General features: G+C 39.5%; 1 protein-coding gene across 1 annotated transcript; it reads right to left on the reverse strand.

Moving 5' to 3' along the window:
• Window positions 1-241: 241 nt before the first annotated feature.
• On the reverse strand, window positions 242-9,170 carry LOC141792176 (uncharacterized). The gene is made up of 7 exons (XM_074673014.1): window positions 9,066-9,170; window positions 8,510-8,836; window positions 5,375-5,481; window positions 5,079-5,235; window positions 1,322-1,747; window positions 640-745; window positions 242-443 (listed from the first exon to the last, which is right to left on the reverse strand). Exons 1-7 carry the CDS (start codon window positions 9,145-9,147, stop codon window positions 293-295), a joined length of 1,356 nt encoding a protein of 451 aa, XP_074529115.1. The 5' UTR covers window positions 9,148-9,170; the 3' UTR covers window positions 242-292.
• Window positions 9,171-19,180: the final 10,010 nt, after the last annotated feature.

Raw genomic sequence — 19,180 nt, forward strand, 5'->3', positions numbered from 1 at the left:
TTAAAATGGCCCAGGAATGGTTACAAGTTGCATACTGTTTCAGCACCAAATGTGTGAGAGTTAACACAAGCACCTGAAATGTTATAGTCAGAGTCAGAAATCTTTATTCTTGTATGTACAATTTTTTTATCATGAGTATTAACACATAAGAAAAGACACAACTGAGTTTAAACCACACAGAGAACAATAAACTTTATTATGTATTTTCTTAGGTCTGCATGTAACTCAGGACGGGTGGAGCTTACACTTTTATTCACATGTATACTATATACACGTCATTTATGAGCTGTCTTCATGCGATTAAGTTAAGTTTCACATCTTCAAATTCATTGACAGAGTTACACCGAGAGGTGGGGTAACGCTGTGTGTTGATCTCCTGCTGCCTTGCTGCTGTATACTTGACAGGAGGAGGAGGAGGTTTAAAAGGAGGAGGAAGATCCATCCTACAAAAGAGAGAGAAAGTAAGAGAGCACTTTATTGACTGGTGGTGATAAAGTTAGCAGGGAGAGATGCAGATTTGATATGTCTTATTCGTCTATCCCACATATTGATTTTTCATGTGTATCAGGGCCACCAGGTGTATGACCCTGGATGAATGCCAGCAGGCAGTCAGTATGGCTGAGTGGATCAGATTCTTACCTCTGCTTTACGATATGTCTTCTATAGAGAAAGCCACCCACAGTGATCAATACCAGCAACAGAATGATTATTAACACCAACACATGACTCCTGACACCAGCAGTATCTGAGAAGCATGGTCAAAGAGAGGGAAGCGTCATACAGGAGGACAGTTCAGGTAAGGCTGGTTTCTATGCTATAGATCAGGCAACATTAGTCAAAAACAAAACTAACGTATTGAGAAAGCACCTCACACCTCCTTGGCCTCTTGAGCCAAATATCTTATGCCTCATCAAAAAGAGCTTTGGCCTAAAAGAAAACTATCCAGAGAAATCTAAATGTACACAGCCTCCAAATGGAAACTAATATACACATGGTGAAGGCGAGGAGTCTTTTGCTAAGCTGTAGTTTTCTACTGAGTTTTGTTTTTCAGGTGTTAAGCTCCGCTATCGGTATTTGTTTGCTCATTTATTAAGTTTTAGTTTCCTTTTGACCACAAACAAAGCTAACTCTCATTTCGTAATCCTCAGAGCGAATAATAGGCCTGAAACAGGCTGGGAGCGCCTCTAAACAGCCAAACTGAGGCAAACACAAGGGATAGATCTGAGGAGAGGCTCCGCATTTAATCCTTTATCTACCCATCCTGAGAACAACATGCATGTGATCTGGGGACTGATTGGGTGAAATACAAAACACTAGTTACCTTCCTCCTCTGTGGCAATGGTTGTATTTTCAGTGCTCAGAGTTGGGGTTGGTTCTGGATAGTCAGCATTTTTCGTAACATCACCTCTAGAGTCATTCCTCGTCTCCTGTGTGGGGCTGAAGATTGTGCTGTTGTGACTTAATGTTGTGGATAGATTGCTGGCTGCTGATTGGTCAGACAATGTGGACGTGCTTAACTTCTGATTGGAGGAAGTGTTAAAATGGCGTGGGTCCAGGGTTGATGTGAGTTGTGTGTCATTTGGTGAAGTGGTTGGAACATTGTTGTGTTGTGAATGGTTCAGTGTTAAATCCCTCATGGTTGAAGTGGTGTTGATGGTTGAGATCCCAAGGGTGGTGGATGTTTTGAAGTTGCCGTCTGTTGTTTGAGTCTCAGTTATGTTAGACTGAGGTGACAATGTGACAAGACCTGAAAGAAGCAAAACAAGGACACTTAGAGGCGTCATCAGCTTCGATGTTTGTTGACCTGGTATAAAACTTTTTTGAGCTGCGTAGTTATCATTTATTTAAAGAGAAATACCAATTATATGTGGTGACCATTTTCAACAGACCTAATTTTCTCTCTGTAAGTCCATATTATTGAGATCCATTATGAAAAACATTCCTCAAGGATGTATCACGATGCTTGCCATCACCTTCAAAACATGGCTTGGCCTTGAATTTCAAGCGCAAATACTTCCAGTGCCCTTTTTTTCTATTCAGTTCATTTATAAATAAAGGCAAATGTTTTGTCTTTAACTGTGTAAGAAAAGTAGTCTATAGAATAGCAAAAAAGCAGTCTGTGGCTATGATTCAATTGTAAAGTTCACTGTGAGGATGTTCTGAAGCTACTGGAAATTTACATTCACACTAACCGGCAAGTTAAAGATAAGAAAAGCATTGGATGAACGCCAGGATCAGAAATGAGCTCAGTTTATTTAACTTGGGAAAGGGACCTTGGGTGAAGAATTAAGCCAAAGTGGGTTTGATGAGTGTGGCTAACCTTAGCAATGTTTAGCTCTTCTAGCCTTTGGATGTCCTAGCAAGGTAATGGCCACATGTCTGTGCTGGCTAAACATTTTTTTCAGTCAAGTTAACCAGCCTACATATTACTTAATCTCTGTTTTCTACATCAATATACTGCTGAACCTCAATTTGCTGCAGTTTTTAAGTGTCATAATTGCTATTTTGCATCTGGGTTGTAGAGCATTATGGCATTATTGCAGGCAGTAACCAAATGTGCAGCCCTGGCTGGTGTGTGGCCGTGTTTCAGGTCAAGAGCAAATGGGATATTGATTTGGGGTCTACAGTGATAAAATATCCATTACTAATTTATCTTATGAGAAATTCTACTGCTAATTAATTATATAGTGGACTCGTGACTTATGTGTGTCTGAGTTTTTAGTGCTGTATCAACAAGTTTACAGCGACTTAAAGATGCTATGAGGAGGATCTGTTTTAATTGTACTCCCTCGCCACCTTCTGGCCCGGAGTCTCCGCACACTGTCGTAATTACTTTTAGTGAGGCGTGTGTTTGTTCTGAAATTAAATGGAGAGAGGATCAAAATAAATTTTCTTTGTTCTAGACAACTTTTTACTGGATACAACAGGCCGAGGTAAGGGACTTAACAGTACAGGTACGTAACGCTACAGTTTGAAACGTAACATCAAGCAGACGTTGTGGTGGCCAGCTACATGTAGCGACATTGTCAGCCCAGTGCTCTGACATGTCTGTAGGCTAACGTGACAACAAGTAAACACTGTCAGTTCGTATGTAGTTTAGTAGCCGTTTATATTAAGCGCAGCTGGTAGCCAGTGCTTTATTGAGAGACTTTCAAGTTTGAACAGACCACTGCAGAATAACTGCTGACTGTGGGCTGGAATGGACATTATCACTAACAGTTTAGCCCCTGTGTTAGCCTTTAGCTTGGACTGTATCACTCTCCCGTTTAACTTTCTTCTGTCCTTTTTTCTGTATGACAGTATGGCTCCTGTGTCCACCATTACTACAAAATTAGTCATAGAAATAGTTTTCAGCAGAGAAAAACACAAATATATGTGTTTTATCTCTTCTCACTACTAAACTTCGTCAGCCAGCATGGTGTTGCCATAGAGACCTAGATGTGCTGTAAATCAATCCAGTCCTGGTCGGCCCAACCTGGAAGCTAGGAAGTAGCAATTCAAAACAGTATTGGTGCTGATAATCTCACTTTTTAGGGGGGATTACTGTCAGGCATATCTAGAAGGGAGACTTTTTCCAGATCTCTTTCAAATTCCTCACAGCCCCTTTAGATAAAGGAAATCAGGTCTGGTATCCTGAAGAAGCAGCCACTTAGCGTAGCATGAAGTATATAAACAGGCAAAAATGGTTACTGTTGGAGATGGAAATACAATCTGCCTCCCATGGCGATCTGTTCTACCCTGTCAAATCTAAACAAATTGAAATGCAGATATAGTGATGGCTTAACAGAAAGTTAAAACATATTCTTTACCAGAGGCATTAACTTCCCCTGAGTCTCTGAGTGGAAAATAAATGTTATTTTTTTACTTGTTGCCTGAAATTTTAAACGTATACTTCAACAAGCTTCATGCCGGGAAGCTGAATGAAGAAAGAGAAGTATGAATAATGCACCACAAAGCTTTAGTGCCCAGCGATACATCATTAAAACATGGGCCGAGTTGGCATTTACGAGCACCCTGTGCATAATCAATGGGAAAAAAAAGCAAAGAACTTATTCAAGAAGCTGGACCGTGAAGATATGGGCACTAACCCCTAAGCAAAAGTGCTGGCATGAATTGTAAAGTCAGCATTATTGTGCAAATGTATTCCAGAATTATGAGTACAGTTCATTCACCGTGCTTCTCTCTATTTCTACTGTTTGTTTTTTATCATGTAAAACCCGTTCATACAGTCAACAGGATTTATTTTTCATCAGCTCTAAGACACAGCTCAGGGATCTTTGCTAATTTACAGTCTTATTGGATAAAATTCCATTCTGCTTTGCATTGTGATCCAATCCAAAGCAGTGTCCATCTCATATTCTCTTTCATTGATTTCAGCCATTCATTCTGGCTGCACTACTCCAATCTGGCCAACAGATTGTGCTCTCTTCCCGTGTCATGATTCAGGGCCGCTGCTGAGTGTGTTTGCTCTTGCGGTTTTGAAACAGACAGAGCTGAAGAGCAGGAAGTATGGTGTGACGTTTGTGTGGCTCATGTTTTCTGTATTGAAAGTCTCACCAGAAAGCACGTTCACAGGATGAGAAAGCAGACGAGCGGGGATTATTTTCCTGATTAAGCAACACCTACTCACAGCACAACACTGAGCTTTTCTGTCAGCAGTGGGGGCTGACAAAAGGTAGTTTGGTTGTTTTACAATTCAGTGCCTGCTCTTAGTTTGGCTTAGTCCAATATTAATGTTTGATACCAAGGGGGAATTGATTTGCAGCAAATAATTGAGATTTTCACTCCAACAGGCCTGTAGTGCTCAATTGATTCACATTTCTCGACTTGTGGGTTCTCAAAATCCCCTGAATCTCTCTCTTCCCTTTAGGCTAATTAAAAATTAAAATTGAGTGAGCTGCAGTTTAATAATAAAAGTCAAGTATCAGCTCTCTGGTCCAGTGAAGTTTATTAAGTCATTCAGTCTCCTGGGCCCTCTCACTATATTGTTTATCTAGCCCTGAGGAAATGCTGAAATGGAGGAGCTCACAAAGAGAGAAACAGCTGCAAAAAATAGTGGAAAAAAGAAGAAGGCTCACCTGTATTTGAGCTTGTGGTTTCAGTTAGCACTATGATGATAAACTCTTTATACACGCTTTCAGCTCCCGTGTTGACAGCGAGTGTATAAACCCCTGTGTGAGCCTCAGTCACCTGCCAAAGCACCAGAGATTCCTTCCCTGACACCAGCTTCTTGTCCTGGGGCAAAACAAGATTATGTATCATTTTAATGGGATGTTTTACATTGTACATTTTCAAGTCAAATCAGTTTGATGTTTTAATAATTAAAAAAATGTCTAGGGTTAGAGAAGAGGGTTGATAAACTGCTTTCAATTACCTTGGTCCAGCTGTATTGTGCACCAGGGAACAGTGAGCAGTGAATGGACACATTCCCTCCAGCGTGGACCTCAACGGTGCGATTAGCATCACATTTTATTTCAACATCTAATAAAGACAAAATGTGGGTTAATTTAGATTGACAACTAGAGAATGCTTGTGTAAAACATCCACTGTAAAATGAGCACACAAGGTTGCTTCCATCGGCAAAGTATTATTGATATGAACACCTCCTGTAATTATCCTCTGCCTCCATGTGGTCGTAACACCTCTTTAGTTCCCTTGCACTGAAAAGAGGGTAAGGGTGTACTGTGCCTGTGTGATTGTACGACTGCATAACTAATCAAAGAAAATAAGCCAAACATGGGAACAGACATGAATATATTGTACTAAATAATGCCCTTAGAAGTTGCCTCGCAATTATAATATACAGCTGCTCAGTGGTAAATAGCATTTAAGTGGAGTGAAGCTCCAGTGCAGTTAACATAAAAACTAAACAGAAAATTTTTTATCAAAAATGGATCATAAAGCTTGCATAAAAGCTGCTCAAAAAGTTTCTGTAAGTCTCTGTTCAGTCAGCTCCCCTAAGTTAACAGAGGGCAGAGCTCGACCTTTTGTTAGTGATATCACAATGTGCTGAAAAAGAAGCATGCCTATTTTCCCACAGCTTTATGTTCCCACATTTCTAAGATTTTTTTTTTTCAAAATTAAGCTCTATGCCCCCACATCTCCTGCTTTTCTAGGGACTTTTTTGCACATAATGTGTTTTTGTTTGTGTGGCTTGAAGAAATGAAATCAAGGTTTGGCATCTATAAGATCTGCTTCTGCAGAAACTCTTTCCAATCAGCCTATTTTTTTTATTGTAATTATTGTTATTGTGACGATATCTGCTGCAGCTGATCAAAACGAAAGTATTCATTCATTCATTTATTCATTCATTCACAATGAAGTGCCTCCAAAAAAACTTTTGTGAGACCATTGGGATGTGGGGACACTGGGCTGACCCTGCCAAAAGAGACATTTTACTGAATGTTGGTGCTAAATGAATGACTCTTGACCACAAGATTATTATTTTATAACTTGGGTATCCTAGAGAAGCAGTGAAGTAAAAGCTGATACAACCTGTTATTTGCTTAAAAAATGGAAAGAGAGCACAAGTAGATCTGACAGCAATATTTCCTGTACTTGCTCCTATGCTAACTGGTTTCTGTAATTCAGTGGTTGCTGTGTTGACCTTACAACTAGGGATGGGTACTGAATTAGGTACTTTTATAGGTACCGACCGAATTCTGTCAAAAGTACCAGGTACCGGTTCATGTAAAATCACAAGGTACCATGTTTAGGTACCTAAATGCATACTTGTGACTGTGAGGGAGTAGAAGGGTAGCCAATTTTCAAGGTCCAAGGTACCCATCCTTACTTACAACATGACTTATCAGGATACAATTTGTCAAAAATAGCAGGAAGGATGATTGAAAAAAAAAGCAATCAACAGGCCCAATTCTTTTTAAGTTGACAGTAGTACCCCTTACATTTCCAATAGATTAACATTCACCTTAAATGCAAACTAAAAGACACGAAACATTTCATTTTCTGCAATGGCCACCCCTGCAGTTTGGGGTATGGTCCTAATTTAGTGTCAGGATCATGGATAAGAGCTGATTTTGCAAACATGGCAACTCAGTCAGAATGTAAAACATAAAAGAACCTAATTGGGTAAGATATCACATCATGTCAAAATAAGTCACCTGATTAGACTAAGTAAACTGTTTCCCCCCCATGTCATGCAACCTTTTCAGCTTCACTGTTGCCATCTGCAATAAATCACACCCTGCGAGTTATGACCTGCGTCAGTCACAGGACGTGTCGCACATTCCTGAACATATTGACAGTGATTTTCAGGTGTCATTTTAAATCTAATACTGCTAGAAAGGTTGTATTAATGAGCAGCGAAATGTAGTCACTCATAAAAAGGAGTAATGCAAAAAAAAAAAAAAACAATAGGTAAGCACCTGTAGAGTCTGATTTAATGATGTTAATGAACAACCCTTGTGACTGACACTAATGCAACAAGTGCCAGACAAACAAGCCAACCACTGAAAAACGGAAACTGAAAGGGGAAGTTTAAATATACAGTGATACCAACAGTCTGCACAAGTTTCTTTACATACATGTCTGATTTAAAGGCACCTGTCTGTTATCTTACTCTCTGTTACTTTTATTGGTCTAAAATGCTTGTAGCTTAACACTGCTACTTCATCCATCCACCATAGTGAGCAACAGCATGTTGAACACATGACTTCATGTGGTGAGTTAACTGTGTTTTGATAGTTTTGCCATTGTTTGGTTACACCATGTGGTTCATCTAAACCAATAGTGTAACATCAAAAAAAAAACAAAATGTCATTTTTTTTGTTGTTTTTCTTCCTCCAGCTTAGTTTTTGTTTAATTGGTTGTCTACAATTTTGCCTCTCATGCTTGATTGTCACTGAAGAGGCTTGGGGCTGATAGTAACAGCTGTTAACTTCAGCCAGAAAACTAACAGCAACACAGTTATTTTGAAGAATCCATAGTGAGTGTAAAACAAGAACACCAAAACCATGTGTCAGCTGTAACACACAGTAATGCTGCTACTGAGAAAATTATTTAGAAATGAAGGGGGGAAGGACAAATCACAGACATACATTTCTAAGGGGGACTATTAGAAGGGAACTTTTCTCTGGGCTATGTCTAAGATTTAAGATGCAACTTATTTCTTATCTGGTGCACCCCTAAAATGTACATTTTGCTCAAATATCTGCTTGCTGGGAGTATGATTTGCATGAAATATCAGTCAGTGTTTTTTCCATTCATCTTTATAACAATTTTTATTAACTTAATATAAAATTGAGACTCATTTTCAGTCACTACTCAGCTGTACATGTCATCATCTGTATTGGTATCCATATGAATGCTATTGTTGGTGCTGGTAATCATACAATCTTGTAATTCTACTTCAATCTCTACTGGTAACAAATAGGTGCTCAACTATTTTTTTTTTTTTTTAAATAAACAACATATCAGTGTCACCATTGCAGTATCAATATCATTACCATATCAGTATGTACTGGTCTTCATGTACTCCTCTATCTCTTACCTTTGACCTCCAGTTGTGTTTCTCTCCTTATTGAGCCCAAAGGAAAGGTTGCAAGATCACAAACATAGACACCACTGTCCCACTTGGACACCCTGGAAATCTGTAGAGAGCCAAGGGACTTGCTCTCAGTCTGAATGGTGACATTAGGCCAAAAGTAATGTGTTCCAAACCGTGGGCTGTGCAGAACCAGCTTGGTTTCATATGGCATCTTTCTCCATTCCACACTGGCTATCCGGACATCAGTATTTTTCACAAAGCAGGGTAAGGTCACATTTTGGCCCACTAGTGCCTCTATCTTCTTTTGATAGAACACCTCGTCCTGGATCCCTGTCGAGCACATCAGATAGCACAGGAAGCAGAAAAATAGTAAGGAGACAAAAGCACTCACACTTTAAAAGCTGATGATACGGGCTGCAGTCCATTGGGAAGCAGTCAGATAAAATCAGAGCGTTGAACTGAGGCAGCCAAGAAACCAATACACAACTCAAACCCTTGGTGAATATCCCATCATAGTTTGTTGATTACATGAGCAACAGCACATGTGTAGCAGGATTACCTTGTATAATAGAGGCAAGGAGCAGGAGACAGGAGGCCATTACCAGCACACTTCCAGCCATGTCGGAGCTCCCTAAACTCATTACGATCAATCAGGCTGAATCCGTTGAGGGATTCAGCAAAAAGCAGAATCAGAAGACTGCCAACTGAGGTTAAAGAGCTGTGCAGACTGCGAGACAAAAAACACGTTGACCTATCTTTACAGGAAGCCACACGCAGACTTGAGCGAGTCATATGTGAAGCTTTGTGGTTGAATGCTCTGGTGCATAGCAGATTCCCAATGAGCATCTTTGCACTGCTCACACTTAACTCTTCTTTGTAAACTAACAAGATGCAGGGGACCAAAGTATTTGACATAAGTGATGATCCAGAAAGGGAGATACCCAGGGAGCAAACAAGCACAAAATAGACTAAACTATGAATAATTTTGTATCAGATAAACCTCATTTTATTAATTGATTCTGAACAAGTACTGGTTGAGCAGTTCTACACCACATGGGCTAATTAATTTATCTAAATGATTGTATGTGTCAAGATTTTTATTCAGTCTGTACCTTGTCTTCTTTTTAAGATCTCTGCCTCTAACCAGAGGAAACACTGTACACAGCAGTGATTTTTAACTTGCTTATGTCTATATTCAGATAAACGCAGTACAGAAATGAGAAAGTGAAAGCTTGACATTGTTGTGCCCTCAGTTTACAGCCTTATTTCGCCCTCTGTGCTTGTTAGCGGGGGTAGTTGCAGTGCAGTAAAGCTTGTAATGCTTGCAAATGGATAAACAGATAAAGGAACATTATAGACATGATGGGAAGTTCTGGCAAAGGCGGTTTTATTACCTCCATTTCCATAACAAGCTTACGTTTGTCTACTGAGTCATTTAGGGATGATTCAGTGTAAAAAACAAAACAATGGCACAACACTGGATTTATAATGTTTCAAATGGTTTTATTAAAGAACTGTGTCTGAGATCAGCACAATTAAAAAACAGAGTTTTCATGTGACGTAATCAACTCAAGCTTGACCATGTTGGAGGTATTCTCACAACAGAACGGCATTGAGCTCACAGGTACATAGGATTATTGTGGCACAAAATGGTAAATTCTTGCACTTTTTTTTGCTGTACTAATCAAAGTAAAAACATTTCCTATGCTTTTCACTACCAAGAATTATTGCAGATCAAGGTGAAGAGTGTAAATAGTTGTTTGAAGAACGAAGAACATTGTAGTTAGCTAAGCCCCATTAGGATTTGCAAGGCAATAATCTGTCACTTATCTCAACATTCAAGTCTGTTCACAACATTTCCTGTCAGGTGGGTCATTTTCACTGCTCATAGCATCTTAAAATCACACTTTAGTAAAAGTAAATATATAATGATAGATTATAACGTTGATTAAGAGGTAATTCATGACAATAAATAGTTGGATATATAAGTAAAACTCGGTGTCTTTCAGAGGTTTTTTTTTTTTAAGTGAGCCTCTCCCTAAAGAACATTGTTTATTCCATGGACCTCCTCTTCCATGAAAATTATTGTAGAAACATCTTTGTTTTCATACCTTTTGGGAGCTGTTTTGTTGCTAGATGCCTGTTGGCTATGGCTGCCTTTAGCGGCAGCTCTGTCTTCTTTGTCTGTTTCTTGTATTTTTTTCGTCTCTTTTTTCGTGGTCTTTGTATTTGGAGTGGATCATTACTTTGTATGGCTCATTTGTTGGTCATGGACACCAAACTTTTTGTGGCTTTGGTGATACTTTTACTACTTTTTCTCTTGTGTTTGTCTGGAGATCCTACATGTAACCATGGCTGTATTGTTTACATGTGAAATCAGCTGTTAGCAGCCTGTAGCATGTCAATGCTAACTGGTGTAAGGCCTGATGTCTTCCCACAAGGTGAAGAGAAGGAGGTGAGGACGACGTGCTGGTTCTCAGGTGTGAGCTAAGAAGTGACAACATCAACCTGTCCTATCCATCGTTATTGGGAACGTAAGATCTATCTCCAATAAGATGGAGCTAGCTAGCTGTGCTAGCCCAGCAACAGAGGGAATACCAGAAGGCAGGGTGCATCATGGTATTCACAAACATGGCTGATGGAGCTAACATCAGACACCAACGCCACATTGGAAGAGCTTCACCTGCTGTGAGCAGACAGGATCCAGGAGACAGAGATGGAGCATGACTGAAGAAGCTCAGTCCTGGACCCTGTGGAGGTGGAGACTGGCTGATCTGGAGAATGACGGGCAAGCTCTCATCATCTATTTTCTATGGACCTTTTTGCATTTTCTATACACTTTATTACTTTTGTTTTCTTGATTGCTGCTGTGACTTCAATGTTGTTGTACTTGTTACAATGACAATAAAGTTCTATTCTATTCTATTCTATTCTATTCTATTCTATTCTATTCTATGATGATAAGGATGCTAACTCCCTGTATGCGTCGCTTATTAGGCAAAATTGTTCTTTTTTTCTTGCTTTTATGTTTGTGTACCTCCAATGTGGCCACCAGATGCGGCTACATCTGGGTAACTACCCAAATCATGACATCAGTGCAAACACTCTAAAATTTTATCAATATGCTGTAAAACTCTGAATCAAGATCAAATGTAACTTTTTTTTTATATATATATATAATAAATCATGGATCCAAATGAATTCTGTTTGGACTGGTGTTGTTTGTTCATTCATCTGTTAGAAGAAACCCAAACATGTAATGCATGTTGTCACCCTGGGAAATGTGAAAAGAGCCATTTCATCCAAAAATTCTTGTATACTGTAATAAACAAGAATTTATATGATATAGCCAGTGTTCTTTTACAGAAAATAAGCCACAGGGGAAGAAGATAAAAAATACCTAAAGATTTCAAATTGTAAAAGAACATTTTTGTCTGTCTGCTATTTCATGACCTAAACAAAAAGAAAACAACTTAAGTCTTAAGATGCTGCTATGAAAACATCCTCTCTACCTTTATCCTTTCATCTCCTCTGCACATATTATGAGTTCTCTCCTTCATTTATTATGAATAAACTCTCCAAAGACATCCTCATTCATGTAGTTGATTGATACTTAATACTCCTGTGTGTGACTTTTCTGACTCAAATTCGGGCTTAGAAAAGCGACTGCCATCCAAAGATAGATTTTCATCAGTATTCCATCAGTGTTTTATCAACGTATGAGGGGACCTTGCTGCATTGCTCCATTTGAAAAGGGCAGCATCACTTTTCCCCGGGAGTCATGGGAGTCTGAAGGATTTCTGTCAGAATGTAACATCACTGTGACTACTTCTTTCAGCCGGTCAAGAAAAACGAGGGGAACAAAATGTGAGGCATTCGTCCGATGAGGAGTATTTTTGCATGTAATGACTTCCCGTTGCTCCAGTTAAATGGGAAATATTCTCATTCACAACTAATTAATAATGAACAAAGTGAATTACTCGCCTTGGTTGGCTCAGCTTCTCTGCTTCCTCCGGTGTGATGAGACGGAAAAGAAAGTGTGCTGACCTGTCGGTGCACCCTGCTCCTCCTGCACACGCTAATAGTCGCACACTGAGATCTCACCTGCTCTGGAAGTCCCAAGGGCTTCTGGACACCTCTTTGACCTCGAGTGGATTGCAGTTTTTTTTTTCAAACGTGTTGCCAGAACACTAATTGTTATCTCAGTGTGTAGGTACTTGTATGTGTGTCTGTGTGTCTGCTGACCTCGAGAGTGTGTTAACTCACACTGATATATTCTGCTCATTTAGTCACATTCATTCACTGCTCAGTTTTGCTTCGAGCACAACATTAAATCTGTGAACAAGTTGTATTTTAAGGGAGAATTTTTTTATTAAACTCTGGGTGTGTTGTACAGATTGACTACAAAGCAGTCAGAGCCCTCAGAATATATTAGTGTTGCTAATATGTATATGTTGTATACAACAAAGGCAGTAAGAAGATGACACATATACTTTCTGTCTTTTTAAAAAAAATATCAGGGAATTCCTCGCAACATGCACGATCAACATTGTAAGATTTATGTTGTTTAAACTTATGTTGAGTCTGTGAGCAATACCAATGAATGGCTTTGAAGAAAAGTCTTGTTCAAACCTTGTAATATTTGATCATGATGATACTGATGTAATTTTGCTGACCTTTAAACAAAACCATAAGTCTACAGCAATCCTGAAAGCCTGGCACACAGGGCTTCAAAGCCAGTGTAACAAAATGTTCAAACTGTCTTAACCACTGGAGGCTATTAACCGCTTCTTTTTTGTCTGATTTTTTTTTAAAGGTCCCATATTATGCTCCTTTTCTGCAGTTTAATATGGATCATTGATGTCTTCATGAAATGAAAAAGCCAATAACTCAAGCACAGCAGCATTGTTTCCAGGCTCTCATAGCCCCTCTGTTCAGAGCGCTCTGATTTAGTGGGCGTGGCCTTCATATGTAAATGAGCCACCACTGATACCGCCCCGCTCTTCTGCCTCACTGAGAGCAGCGCCACGAGCTCCGAGTGCACAGTGTTTGGCAAACAGCAAAGCTCATTTACCGTAACATTACAGGCTAAAACAACAGGCTAACTGCAGCTAAAGTTAGCATCCTGAAGCTATCACAGAGACAGGGGGGACACTGAGGAAAAGCTCTTACATCTGTTCCACAGCACACAGCATTTAAAATACTCACATTTCCAGGGTCCGAGGTTTGTTGGTGGATGGTTGGTAATGCGCCTGGGTTCAGGACCAGTCTATTCGCTAGCCCTCTGTTGTACTATCCAAAATTGGAAAAGCAGTCGGCCGTGAAGTGACTAGCACACACATGCACAGTTTTACTGAGTGAAGCAGGCACATTTCCTTGATAAATGAACTCTAGCCACTTAGTCTTGTCTTCTTCTGAGATGGGAAGCTTGTGCTACCAACTATGTGGCTGTTTACAGCCAAAAACAGAGCAGTGATGGCTCTTCAACTTTGGCATTCTCCTCCCCGCTGCTCGAGAGATTTTTCTCTAGCAGCAGGGGAGGGGTTCGAGGGTATCTGCTCCTATGGACCAATCAGGTCAGACTTGCTCCTGATTGGTCAAAAAAGAGAATCGCTGACGTTGGCAAATCCCCAAAATCCAAACAGCTTGTTTTAGGTCAGGATTTTACATTCACAAGCACTACTAAATACAGGTTTTGTCAGTAAATATCACATTTTGTGGGCTGGGAGGAAAGCCAAAGACCCACAAATTTCACTAAAAGACTTGAAGGGATTATTGCATAATATGGGACCTTTAACAAAAAATGACAAATCTAAAAGTTGTCCATCTTCTAAACCAGGGGTCTCAAACTGAAATTACCCAAGGACCACTACGCATCCAATCTTGACACAAGGGGATTACTTCAGGTGTTTCAAAACTGTTTCTTAACTCTCCTATCAACTGTAAATCTTCATATGAACTATTTTACAGTCACATTTGGCTTTTTTGCTGAATGGTTGCTCTCAGACACCTGAGAGTGCTTCTTCTCAGACAGCTGAGCCACTTTTGCTCTGAGAGAGGTGGCACTTGAAACCCTCAGTATGGCTTGAAGATGGACATTGCTAAGTCTGAACCTTTTCCTTGATTTGCCTCCTTTCATGAACTCTGGAATACATTTTGTCACAATGACAGCTCTGTCTTTAAGTGTGCTCATCTCTGTGTCCAGTACTTTGGATACTGTGCTACAGGTTGTTATATGTTTTTTTTTTTATAATGATTGATGTAATTTAGCATTTTAATCTAGTCATATGCTATGTTCAGGGTTGATATATGTCTATCTGGCAGATAGAAGGCTAGCTTCTGTCTCCAGCTTGTGTCTGTGAGGTCTCTTTGACCCGGTGTAAACTTTCACCCAGTCTCCTCGCTGCATGCTCTGATTCAACAGTCACACACTTTGATAGCACATCTCTCATGAAATTGACACCAGCTGTGGGTTGAGACAGTTGTGTCAGTCATATTTTTTGGCCAATTACTCTCGGGTGTTTAGTTTAACTCAACCTCTGGTAGGCGTAGCAATGATTGTTATAAAATTGTTGTGGATATCGGGGCTTATTCTTTTGAGACCAGTGCTGTAAACTTTACTTGTGATCAGAAAAAATGCTGAACTGAGAAATAGCTCCTCTTGGGTGATTCTTGAGAAGTGTATGACTAAAGAACTGGAAGATTCTTCAAGGTTTAGTCGAATGACGTCATGCAAGGTTATACTCCTTAAAAAAGGCAACTTTCTCTTTGCATGTGACACAAGTGTGATTTCCCTTAAACTCAACAGAAATAATCATTCTCATACTTTTCCTGACTGACACACTGTGCTCGATATCAACCTTTTTTTTGGCCATTTTGAGGACGTTGGCAGCATGCCAAATATATTTTCTTTTTCTGCTTGGTTTCATGATGTGATTATGCAGCATTCTGTGATTTTCATAACTCAGTAGTTAGCAAGGTAGCTTCAACTCTGTCTCTACCTTAGACTAGCTTGACTGATGTTTGGTTGAGTTCCGCATGCCATCTGAAGACTAGGGCTAGAGCATTGCTAAGCTACCTCACAATTTGATTCGATTTGGATTCTTTAGGTTGCAATTTGATTCGATATTGATATCAATACAATTTGATATTGATTTAAATGCTTTGGTTTTCAATTTTCATGCCCATGTGAACATATGTGGTATGTCACCTCACGTTTTGGAGCAATAAAACGACCCAAACGTGAGACTTTGAATTCGAAGGACTTAGCTTTACACTGCTGCTGGCTATGGTTGCCATGGTTGTTGTTTGGTCTGGTGCGTCCCTCGTCTATACAACGCACAGTCACAGTCAGTGATGAGCATGCACGTACAAAGTAGTTTGAATGGCTTTATGCTGGCATATGTTTGCTAAAACCATTGCTTTTGTAACTCCACAGTTCGAAGCACTTGGAAGTTGTGTCTCTAAAAGTCTTGAGTTTCATTGTCATAATACAGTCAGAGAGCAGAGCAAATCCAGTGATTCTCAATATCATTAGAAACACAAATGTTAAAATAAAATGTCGATGATGAAACGGATGATGATGAGGATTTTACAACCCTGTCCATCAAAATGAAAGCAAGCAAGAGAGTCTAACAACTTCTGCAATCACAGCTTTTTGGACTGTTATGTGAGCTACAAATATTTTTTGGCCCTTTCACAACAACAGTGCATGTGACAGACTAATGCCCTGAATAACATACTTTGGGTCTCTCAGTGCTAACCAGGGAAAGGCAAAGGATCACATGTTGCTGAATGATGGAGAGGTTTGCTGTCCATAAAACAGTCAGCAGTTAGCATTTTTAGCATAGTTATTGTTAGCAGAGATGCCCCTCTTTGTTCACAAATCTAATAACATAATTCTAAATGATAGCTTTGTAGTGACAGCTAGTGCTGTGTTATTATGGAGCTTAACTCATCCTGCCAGTGCTTACAGTGGATCATCAACGGCCCAAACTGACCCCTCGGCAGCTGAAAAACAGACAACAGCAGTCCACACTCAACAACCCCGGCTGTTAATACTTGGCCCATAGGCAAAGCTAATACTGTGTGTAAACAGCCGGAAAGCAGCTGTGTGGCACAATAAACTTGCATCATAGCCTCAGTAATTGGGACACAGGCTTCAAAGAGATTCTTTCAAACCAAAATAACTTAATTTAGATGTACAGTAATCTTTTTCTATCACTGTAACCAGTTATTCTTAAACATGATGTACCCAGTCTTCAGCAATGCTAGTGGTTGAAGAAGTCAGTAGTGGCTACTTTTGCTATTTCAAAATCACTTTGCAAACCACCCTCATCAGTTTGGCCCTACAAAGTTTTGATGTTAACTTCAACGCACAGTAAGTTCATGTTGGGTCAGCAATAAAACTGAGAAAAAGACCAATGTCACTGTCCTTGTCAGAAAGAAAGCATGTGGTACATGGCCGACTGAAGGCGAAATGTCACATTTTTATTTCTTTATAACTGCCCTAACTCTAAGGGAAAATCAATGACCTGTGCAGAACCTGACAGATTTACAAAGATTGTTCCACCCTCTACACCTGTCCTCATTTGTTCCTGTTATACTTCTCTTCTGTTTTCTGTATTGCCCCCAAAAGTGTGAGGAAAACAATCTTGTGTTTATTGGAAGGAAGAATGGATGTGCGCATATAACAAGCAGAGCAATGACTGTCCAATGTAAACCTCTGAAAACATTGTGAAAGTATGTAATTTTGGAGGCTGTCGGAAGTGGGAGCGTGAATTAGGGAAGGAAAGACAAATTGAGAGAGCCATTGTGGAGGATAAAAATGGGTTTTATGGCTTGTCAAGACTGTACACAATGGGCCACAGAATTAATGGTTTAGGACGGTGAATGGTGTATGGGGGTGTAAGGTGGGATTGCAAAAACAGAAATGTGAAAATGTATTCATTACTCATTCACTCACCCACCCTCTCAAAAGTGACACCATGAGCAGTAACACCAGAAAGTGCAATGAACTGAACAGTATCAGCTGAACTAATTCTAACCTGTAAGAAAACATTAAAATTCTTTATCTCCTAGATACACTTTTAATTATTTGGTCAGCTATTAGTCATTTTGAGTATCAAAAACATTGAACTGGATGGGTTTTTGGTTTGATTCATTTCTGATGTCAAAGAAAATACCCTTGAATGTGAATTTCTCCACAACAGAAGACAAAATGATCTCTGAGCAACTAATGATTATCTTTTAAGCTCTACATGAAGTTCTATTTCTAAATGAAAAAGATGGAGCACAAAAGGCTGACAAATGGGTAGCACACAGAGTGCGTAAGATTTATCACTATTTTGATATTGTTTCCTGGTGGGAGTCATGCAGTGTGCACAGCACTTGAGAAGCAGAGTGGGATTTGGGGGATACATTACCATAGGTCATTATACATCATGAGTGGGTGTGCTGTGGGATCCAGTGAGCTCCTCTGCACCCTTCAAAATTATCCGTCATACATCTTAAAACTGTAGCCTGACCTTTTGATCCACTGGGAAAACAATGAGAAGGGAATGAACATCTTGTATGAGATGAATGCAGACTGGAGTCCTCAGAGATTTATACTCCAAAATACCTGGAGTGATTCATAACATTGTTACTGCAAATATATAAAAAAACAGAATACATTGAATTTCTGGCTTGTTGCAGACATGGAACATAAGACTTTAATATGCTTGACTCTTTATTGTTGTTAAGATATTTAACACCAACTTACCAAAACTGACCGTATTGGGAACCTTCTGCGTTGAGAAAATGAGGCAAATATCATCGTAGCGAGTTGCAGTACCTTAAATGTCCATCTGAGGCTAGCTTCAAAATCCAAAAGTCCCCACATGAACTTGTTCTTTTACATACATAAGTTGACATATTTACAGCCTGACATAAAAGCCCATGTCTTTATTTGTGGCAACCATTTGAACATTTATTGTATGTTTTAATTCAATAAAGGGGTAGTTCGCTCTTTTTTTTGATTGTTTTATTTAGGGGCTGTATGAGTTACTTGTCAATGGTTAGTGTTGTAGACATAGTAAATGCTGGTCGGCTCAGCCCCTTCATCGAAAAAGTGGCCAGGAAATTAGAGCTGATGCTGAGATGTCAACTACCATATTACATAATTAAGCTAATTGCAGCCAACTCCAAACAAAGCACCTGTTCTCCGTGTGGAGTGATAGCGCCATTTGGATAATTTTTTTTTCTTTGCTTTATTGTCAGACAGCTCATTAGTTTTGAACCAGTTCTCGGTATTCTCTAAAAGCCATAAACATCTTGCTTAAGAGCCAGAAATCTATTATTTCACTCTGGATATGGAAAAGATAATACATAAAGGTATACATAAAGAAAAGAAAGTAATTGTGAAAAAATGCAGAATTTTGTATGTAGATTGTACAACAAACCAAAGGCATCCAGCCACTTTACTCCAATGGCGGAAAGGAGTTTATGTGAAGTATTTCTGAAACTGTGTTTTGAGCTTTTGAAGCCACAAAAACACAACAGCTTTCAGTCAGAATCCTCCATGTGAAAGGCACTCACACTCTTTGTTTCTCTTAATTGTCTTTGTTTTAGTTTTGCTCCCTCCAGTGGCAGAGACATGCCTCTCTTATTACTGTCACATATATTTACACTGCT

Source organism: Halichoeres trimaculatus, unplaced genomic scaffold (assembly GCF_033239565.1).
Source record: "Halichoeres trimaculatus isolate MK-OKI-2021-1 unplaced genomic scaffold, fHalTri1.1 fHalTri1_scaffold_6, whole genome shotgun sequence".
NCBI classification, from domain to species: domain Eukaryota; kingdom Metazoa; phylum Chordata; class Actinopteri; order Labriformes; family Labridae; genus Halichoeres; species Halichoeres trimaculatus.

Coding starts and splice junctions, on each gene's coding strand:
- LOC141792176 (XM_074673014.1), bottom strand. CDS start 9,147: ATGAGTTTAGGGAGCTCCGACATGGCTGGAAGTGTGCTGGTAATGGCC. Junction 1,748..5,078: donor AACCACAAGCTCAAATACAG/GTGAGCCTTCTT, acceptor TGCTTCTTTCAG/GTCTTGTCACATTGTCACCT. Junction 444..639: donor AGACATATCGTAAAGCAGAG/GTAAGAATCTGA, acceptor TCTCTTTTGTAG/GATGGATCTTCCTCCTCCTT.